At 35.5% G+C, this 9,750-nt stretch overlaps 1 protein-coding gene across 1 annotated transcript; it reads right to left on the bottom strand.

The window, feature by feature from the left end:
• Positions 1 to 4,726: 4,726 nt before the first annotated feature.
• LOC149555283 (cysteine proteinase 15A-like) lies at positions 4,727 to 8,337 on the bottom strand. Its single transcript, XM_089829399.1, has 4 exons — positions 7,857 to 8,337; positions 7,560 to 7,679; positions 5,593 to 5,836; positions 4,727 to 5,241 (listed from the first exon to the last, which is right to left on the bottom strand). Exons 1-4 carry the CDS (start codon positions 8,325 to 8,327, stop codon positions 4,970 to 4,972), a joined length of 1,107 nt encoding a protein of 368 aa, XP_089685525.1. The 5' UTR covers positions 8,328 to 8,337; the 3' UTR covers positions 4,727 to 4,969.
• Positions 8,338 to 9,750: the final 1,413 nt, after the last annotated feature.

The raw sequence follows: 9,750 nt of genomic DNA on the forward strand, positions 1-9,750 counted from the left end.
AAAGCCACATCAACTGAAACTTGAAAAAAGGATTATTAGGAATAATCACTCTAGTATCATAAAGTATAATTGGTCAAAGATCAAAACCCCACCAATCCTAAATTTCGAAAGAGAGTAAGAGAGCCACTAACCTAGAAGCAAAAAACTAAGAATATATTCTCCATAAGTTCTTGTTATATTCTCCACTAGTGAAATCTAGAGGAATGTTGGAATCAATATAGGAAGATTTTATGGGGAAAATAAGTGATGGCATTTATGATGATATTGCTATCAGGATTTAACTTGTAGCTTTTAAGTTAAACTCATTGACCCATATTTCATGAGTAGTGATTCAACATGAACTTGTCTCTCATTAGAATAAACAAAACACTTAGCACTCATTGGATCTAGGTGATGCTCACAGAGACATCCATCCTACTACTACTTCAGCTTAAGCGCACTTAACTACACAGTTTCCTCCATGGTTAAACCTACTCTTCTTGCAACCACATTTACAAAGCCTTCACCAAGTGTCATAGCACTACTCATGAAATATGGGTCAGTGAATTTGACTCAAAAACTAAAGAGTTTGAATCCTAATAGCAATATCACAATTTAACTTTTTGTAAAAATTATCTCCTACTTATCAAGTGATGACATTTAGTTTGTCTTTTCCCAAAACAAACTAAGAAAAAAGAAATTAAATACTACCAATACAAAACTGTTGATATAATTAGATGATGGAAGCATAATGAACAAAGCCCCCGCCTAATTAAAATATTAACCTGACCATACTATCAACCGTTGAGAGGATAAATAATAACTGGCAAAATTATAGGAAACCATAATGGCTGACAACATTGAAAGAAATCTTTGTAGGAAACTTTGCTTAAGATTACCATAGGGAAATTATCCAACCTGTCCACATATCCCTTTGTCTAATATGTGGAATTGGTTTCTTAACAAATTCAAATCCAAGTTGTATGTGTGGGAAAATAAGTACTTATCTCTCGCTGGCAAGATTCAAGTGATTAATTGTAATTTTTTTGGCTTCTCATGTCTATTATTCTTCATGTTGGATGCCATCTAAAAAATGTTATAATGATCTTACTAAACTTATTCGATGCTTTCTATGGTCTAAATGGAGCGATAATGCTGGTTATACATATACTTCATGGTTGCATTGTATTCAACCTAAATCTAAGGGTGGCTTGGGCTTATTGGATCCCCAAACTCAAGGGGTTTGCCTGATTGCCAAGTGGATAATTAGAATTATTGATGGGGAGGAAACTTGGAAGAAGTTGGTTCAGTTTCGTATTTCTCATGCATCTGCTTATAAAAGATGGCAATCGATTAGATGGGCAGATAAAATTTTGTTGGCCCCTTCCTTTCAAATTGAAGTTTCCTTTCCTTTACAGTCTATCTAGAAAAGCTTGGCAGTCAATTTGCAAGTTTTTGAATTGGAGAAATCCTTCCTTGCAGCATGGTTTCAATTTCAGCGATTCTTCTATTTGGTGGAACAAATTGGTTCAATATCATGAACAACCTCTTGCTATAACTTTTCAAAAACATGCTCATTATCTTTTTAAGAAAGGAGTTCGTAAGTACAAAGATTAGTGGGACTTTAATTCTCTTAATTGGGCATCTTGGACAACCATTAAACACAATTTTCTTTTGCACAGCAGGTTCAAGGACTTTATTATATTTGTTAAATCACTAGTCCCTATCGAGCTTGCCATGAAAATCTGCACTCCATTGGAATGCAACTTTTTTGAAGGACTGGTCATGGCTGTCTACTCATCAATTTGGCCACTTCCCTCTCCGAAAAATCTATTTAAATCTTGTGCCGCCAATGCCTTTAAATCCACGACTTAATAATAAATGGAATTGCAAATTCAATAAAAGCACTTGGCATAATTTGAGTGCCCAGATCTGGCTTTCTAAAGCTGAGGCTAATGCTCAACTCTTGGCCTAGAAAATTTTACATTGCAAATTGCCAATTAGTAGTAGGTTGAGATGTTTGTTGACCCAACCTGCTAAATGCTTGTTTTGTTTGCGAGAGGAAGATATGAAACATCTCTTTTGGGATTGCATATGAGCTAAGAAAAAGTGGACTGCTGTCTTCACTCTTCTTCCAGCTATCTTCGAACATTATTTAAGTTGGAAGGAAGCTATTTTAGGTATTAATCGTAGAAGTAATATTGTGGCCGACTCTTTGTGGCAGATCATTTTACTTAACATTTGGAAGTGCAGATGTAGGGCTGTATTTTCTAATTCTACGATGCATCTTGAAGGAAAAACATTTCAGTTTTACTCTGACATCATTTTCCAGACAATATTTTTGTGTAACCTTTTGCAGAGAGGACCCAAGGCCCCCCGCTGAAGATCAGTAACCAGCTTGATAGAATTAAATACCATCTACTACAGCTTTTCAAAAGAGATGTATTTTGCTCGAAGGAGCTTCAACGAATGTTAACATTCAAGCTGTAATGTTCTTTGTTTGGTTGTAGCTCTTTAGAGGCGGTTAGTTGCTGATCATACTGTTCACTTTTTTGAGCCTTTGGAACTGTTGGTTGACTTATCTCTCGCTGGCAAGATTCAAGTGATTAATTGTAATTTTTTTGGCTTCTCATGTCTATTATTCTTCATGTTGGATGCCATCTAAAAAATGTTATAATGATCTTACTAAACTTATTCGATGCTTTCTATGGTCTAAATGGAGCGATAATGCTGGTTATACATATACTTCATGGTTGCATTGTATTCAACCTAAATCTAAGGGTGGCTTGGGCTTATTGGATCCCCAAACTCAAGGGGTTTGCCTGATTGCCAAGTGGATAATTAGAATTATTGATGGGGAGGAAACTTGGAAGAAGTTGGTTCAGTTTCGTATTTCTCATGCATCTGCTTATAAAAGATGGCAATCGATTAGATGGGCAGATAAAATTTTGTTGGCCCCTTCCTTTCAAATTGAAGTTTTCTTTCCTTTACAGTCTATCTAGAAAAGCTTGGCAGTCAATTTGCAAGTTTTTGAATTGGAGAAATCCTTCCTTGCAGCATGGTTTCAATTTCAGCGATTCTTCTATTTGGTGGAACAAATTGGTTCAATATCATGAACAACCTCTTGCTATAACTTTTCAAAAACATGCTCATTATTTTTTTAAGAAAGGAGTTCGTAAGTTCAAAGATTAGTGGGACTTTAATTCTCTTAATTGGGCATCTTGGACAACCATTAAACACAATTTTCTTTTGCACAGCAGGTTCAAGGACTTTATTATATTTGTTAAATCACTAGTCCCTATCGAGCTTGCCATGAAAATCTGCACTCCATTGGAATGCAACTTTTTTGAAGGACTGGTCATGGCTGTCTACTCATCAATTTGGCCACTTCCCTCTCCAAAAAATCTATTTAAATCTTGTGCCGCCAATGCCTTTAAATCCACGACTTAATAATAAATGGAATTGCAAATTCAATAAAAGCACTTGGCATAATTTGAGTGCCCAGATCTGGCTTTCTAAAGCTGAGGCTAATGCTCAACTCTTGGCCTAGAAAATTTTACATTTCAAATTGCCAATTAGTAGTAGGTTGAGATGTTTGTTGACCCAACCTGCTAAATGCTTGTTTTGTTTGCGAGAGGAAGATATGAAACATCTCTTTTGGGATTGCATATGAGCTAAGAAAAAGTGGACTGCTGTCTTCACTCTTCTTCCAGCTATCTTCGAACATTATTTAAGTTGGAAGGAAGCTATTTTAGGTATTAATCGTAGAAGTAATATTGTGGCCGACTCTTTTTGGCAGATCATTTTACTTAACATTTGGAAGTGCAGATGTAGGGCTGTATTTTCTAATTCTACGATGCATCTTGAAGGAAAAAATTTTCAGTTTTACTCTGACATCATTTTCCAGACAATCTTTTTGTGTAACCTTTTGCAGAGAGGACCCAAGGCCCCCCGCTGAAGATCAGTAACCAGCTTGATAGAATTAAATACCATCTACTACAGCTTTTCAAAAGAGATGTATTTTGCTCGAAGGAGCTTCAACGAATGTTAACATTCAAGCTGTAATGTTCTTTGTTTGGTTGTAGCTTTTTAGAGGCAGTTAGTTGCTGATCATACTGTTCACTTTTTTGAGCCTTTGGAACTGTTGGTTGACTTTTTGTATTTTATTCTTTTTGCTTTATTCAATAAAAAAATAGTAATAATCCAACAAAAATGAAAAGAAAAATATCGGCCACGAAATTTCCATCATTCATGGATAGTACCAAGAAAGAAATAAAAACAAAGATTTGCCAGCGAAGATATGAGTACCATAAACATTAATTATAGAAAATTGCTATACTATTAAATTAAAAAAAAAGAAAAACGTCTATATAAATTGGAGAATTCAACCTTTACCTGTCACTTTTTCCACCTTAACAGAATTGTATTATTTATTTTCAACTTTTATGTGATTGTTCGAACAATTTTATCTCCTTTCTGAGCAGTCGGCCCTAGTGAGCTAAACGTGTAATCTGAAGTCCATTTGTTCATTATTAGCCAAATATATTACTAATGATGATCTTCGAACTTTTCTATTTTCCCGTGAATAAAAGCGTCAGCACTTTTACTAAATCCAAATTATACAGCATTCCTAATTCGTAAATATACAGCACTCCTAAGAAAAAATTAGGTGAATACATGATCGTGTCCAGAAAGTCATACAAAGAACAATGCAGAATAATATTTTTTTAAATGGCTAACCTCCGAGTATAAGAAGCACACAGAACATATTCAAATTCCTTTTGAAAAGATACAACTGTTTGATACATATATACAAGATGGAGTGCTTGACAATTAGCTGACTTCGTGATAATATTGAATATATTAACTTTCTAATGCTTTAAACCTACACGTGCCACTAGATTACTACATGATCTATTGCATTTCTTCAGAAAACAAAGTTTGGCAACTTTTTTAGGAGACATATACAAGACAGGTAAAAATTTGTTGCCTATGAACTTGCAGCTGTAACAGTGGAAACCATGTTGTTTATTCCACATACGTTGTGTCCCCTGCAGATCTTGTAGTACCCTTCTTCTCCCCAGTTAGCTCCCCATGAATTCTTTACGATCCAATATGGCTTATTCTTAAACCTGATGGGTGCATAACCCTCAGCACCATATCCCACTATAAGGACTCCATGATCCAAATTTCGCTTGCTACAGATGTATGGGCAAGATACACCCTTCATGTATGTCTGCATAAACGCAGCATTGATGCCCACTGCACGCATATAACACCCAATAAGTAAAGCATCCTCAATAACTAACACCAATCGGACTAAGTTAAGATGCTGAGGTTGCCTTTAGCAGGCATATTGAACTCTTGGGAAAAAAAAAAGAGTTTGAATTATTCCCAATGAAACTTAACAATCAATAAACCATCTACCCTGTGTTGAAAAATAGCAAATTCCTGTTGTTTTCTTCATGGTTCTTAAAACTCAAGTTGAAGTTAAGGTTTGTCATAAAAATTTCGCGAAATCCAATAGCTTAAAACAGTGAGAAATGGATTCATGTTCTTATATCTTATCTATGCTTACCAAATAGAAGGCAAATAAATGAAGTTTTAACTTGCCTGATAGAGGGCCATTTTTAACCAGATTGGCGGCAATTTGCTCTTCATTAATAGAAACAACGGCAAAATTGGAAACATTAGCCACAATTTTGCTTCTGTCAAACTTGCAGGTACCATCTGTTCCGGTATATGGATACTCGTTCTCACTTTCCAATCCACCAGATTTTATTGTGTATTCATAAGCGCTTGTCATAAGACCGCCGTTGCAACCAGCGTCACATACTCTTGAATCTGAAGGATCACACTGCAGATTCATAAGATCGATATTAGCGACTACAAAACTTAATGTAAGATTTTCTGGCAGGTATAATTGGCATGCTGATACAGAGAGAACTAGTAACCACATAATAGTAAAACAAACTCTATTTCTCCAATTGCAGACAAACATTCTAAGTTTAACAAAATAATGTAGAAAATCTGAAATCAAAATCATGACGAAGCGGAAGTAGAAATACTCAAAAAAAAAAATTGTCCTCATTTAATGCAATCTACTGAAAGTGTAGATGCTGAGGAAAATGAGCAGAATTTTTGCTCTTCAATGAATACCACTATATCAGATATTAAAGCGACGTACTAATGCTTAGTATTAGAAGAGGTATTAATGCTTGGAATTAAGAGACGCTTTAACTTCCTAATTCTTAATACTTAGAGATGTGTCAACTAAAATTAATAACTTGGATAACATCTTATGTTGTTCTCGTGGCATTGGTTAATCTTATTTAAGTGCCCAAATTCGGTAGCTTCAATTAACAATTCTAAGAATTCAATAGCGAGCACTCTACCTACATGGCCACACACCTACATTTCAAAAAATATATATAAAAAATCAGAAAAAGGTTTCAAATCAATAGTACACAACTCCTGACAGGCGGCAATGACTCTGCAGACATTAGTGAAACTCATAAAAATGAAGGAACATGTTTTTATAAGCATGTATCATCACGCTAAAAATTTAAAGATTTAAAGATTTTTAATTGACTTATTGTTATATAATTCAACTTTTTAATAGTATTTTTGTTGGAATGAATTATGTTCAAATGGTTTCGACAAAACAAATATTCTATCTTTTAATATTAAGCTGAAACAGGGAATGCTCTTGCAAAGAAAATGATGATCAAATATTCTTCAATCCTTAATACTAAATTGAACATGTAATATATGTATATATCAAAAATACAAATAATTCATATATTGAATATTAAATTATTTTCTTCTAGAGAAAATTATTTATTCTTAAAAATTAAAATTAAAATTTCTAAAATCCTTCTCTGCAAACATTCTACATCCTAATGAAAAATAACATACAGTGATCTAAAAGATAAACAAAAAATGCACAGAAACCAACTTAATGAGGTTTGACCAATAAAAAAATAATCTTTAATATTCGAAACAATTCATAAATAATCCCAGACCACTTGACTTTTCCATCTATTTACCTCAGTTTTTACAGACACGGAGATAAGGACAAGCTCTGAACGAAAGCGCAGAAATATGCATCATAAACCTAGGCCAACTGAACCACTAGAACTTTCTATTAATTAACCTCAACGTTTTTAGAGGTGCAGAGTTTATGACAAGCCCCAAGCGAAACCACGCAAAAATGCACACCATGACCATGGCTATGACAATAAGGTCTTCCAATCATAAAGCTAGCGAATTCCCCAAGCCTTCTCATAAAAAGTGCTTAACGATCCTCTAGACTAAACAATTAGCTCGGTAGGACAGCCCAAAAGACAGGCTACTTCCAAAAGAATATAACCAAAGCTGACCCAAAAAAAAAACCCAATATGATAAACAAAATAAGTAGCGCTACTAAAAATAGCAACAGAAGAATAACAAAAAGAAACAGGGTAAAAACGAAAAATTTAGATTTCCGAGAATAAGTGACAGAATGCGTCAGGGCATATTAGCAAAAGCAAACAAGCCACGATTACACTGAAAAATGAATTAAAATGAGATAAACTGACCTCATGATCGCAGTCAACCAATTGCTGTTCGCTCAGACTAACTAGTTTCCCCGTCTTGAGAAAATTCGCCCCTTCCAAAGCCCCCGTCGTGCTAAATGCCCAGCATGATCCACACGCGCCCTGCGAATTTGAAGCCCTCAAAAACAAATTTCACAAAAATTGAAAACCTAACGCTTTATTACCAGCCAAAACAGAATCGGATTCAGAATAAAAAGGCCGTCAAAACAAACTTCCCAAAAAAATGGAAACCCCTGACACTTGACTCGGCGATTACAGAATAAAACTCATATACCCTACCTGATCCTTAACCTCCGTGACGGCCCCCTTGTCTCTCCAATCGAAATCCTCAGGCAGATCATTAGTAGGCAGAATGGGGGCATCGTGAGGGCCAGATCTGACAGAAGACGGAGCCCTGAGCCCTAAATATTGACGGCGGAACTCGTGCTCTGTCAAATCTGAGAACGTTGTGACGCCATGGACGGCATTTGGATCAAGCTTCTGGTGTTCCAAAGCCCTCAACAGATTGGCCTTGAAGACACCAAATCGATGGGCATGCTCCTCTGGTCCAGAGTATTTCTTGTCGAATCTTTTCACAAAGCTCGCAAAATGGGCCTCCGGATTCAACAGGGCATTCAACGCATCAGAACTATCCAGGATCTCGGCATCTCCATCTGTAACTTGACGGATAATTTCCTCCGATGATCTTGCGGCCGTCAGGGACACGACGGCCAGAAGACAGAGAATTCTGAGAAGCGCCAAATTCTCCATTGTGCACAATGCAGAATGATCTGACCAGTAGCAGGAATAAATATCAATGGAAGACGGAAGATAAAATGATTAACAATTTATTTATTTATAAATCTACGGTGAGGATTTGCCCAAGCATTGCCCAAGTCAACATCGTGGGGCCCTGGCGACATGATGTTGTTTTTTAGTGATATTAAAATGGTTAGATGTCGTGCAAGTTCATAGCACCTTTCTTATTGGGTAGTGTGGGTGATAGGTGTTTGAATTTGTATGGTTTATAGAGAAGCATATTATAGGTAGTACCGCTTGAAAAAAAATATTGAGTTTAATTTTTATTACATTTTTATAGAATTATTGAAGTCCGTAGTGAGGATTAAACCCTAGTAATTTTTATTTTTATTTTAATCTATTGAGATATTCGAAATTAGTGTTTTTGTAAGGATGGAAAGCAATGATTTACAAGTATTTATATGTATTTATTAATTAAAATATTTGTTTTTTATTAAAGAAGGCAAGAAAAAGGGTCGTGAATCTTACAACATCAAGAACAAAAGGATTTATTTTCTATGGACCATTATAGCCAAGCAACAAAGAAGACCATCTTTAACACAAATTAGTAGAGTCCCACCTCCGAACAAAGCTTAATCGAAAACTAGTAAAATACTACTAGTAAGAAAGTCTAACTTATCAGTCGAACGTATGTTGAGAATCAAAAAAGATAACTGAGTCTTATAGTACTGATGATTAATATGATATAGATTAAACATTACAGTATTTAAATTGTGTCCCAAAATTACTAGCAGGAGCACAACAACCCATAAAAGCAAGTAAAAATAAGTTATGATTATTAAAATATATAACAAAGGAAAGCCAAGGCCTAGAGAAGCTAGGCCTAATTAATGTTCTCCAAATCCTCGACCAGTTACCTAGGATCCTCAGTCCAGTTGTGAATATCCTCCGCACTCTTCATCTCCACCCAAACGTTGTCCTTCTGCATGCCAGCTTTCTTAAGTTTGCTTTGTCCCATTCAATAGTTCCAAAGATGGCATTCCTCATCGTTTCTTTATGGATCCTACATATAGTCAAAACGGTCACTCCAAGTTCAATGCTAGTGATGGCATTATCAAACTTATTGTTTAGAGATAGCACTTGCTTGTTGAGGACCTTGATTTGTTCTTCAAGGTCCTTTTTTATTTTTTCAACATTACTAACCTCAATACAGTAACTATATTGGTTGGAGCTTTAATTTGTTCCTCAATAGGGTTGTCAACATTGGGGATATCAACATAAGGCCCAATCACAACTTCTATATTGGCTTCCTGGGTCTCCTTCTCAACCTCCTCTGACACTTCACCATGCACTTCCACTTCAAATTAAAATATTTGTTAGTCCAATAAATATCTCAAACATTGACACACGGTAAGCAAGAATGCATTCCAAACGT

This window comes from Cupressus sempervirens, chromosome 5 (genome assembly GCF_028749045.1).
Source record: "Cupressus sempervirens isolate cs-2001-9-10 chromosome 5, ASM2874904v1, whole genome shotgun sequence".
NCBI classification, from domain to species: domain Eukaryota; kingdom Viridiplantae; phylum Streptophyta; class Pinopsida; order Cupressales; family Cupressaceae; genus Cupressus; species Cupressus sempervirens.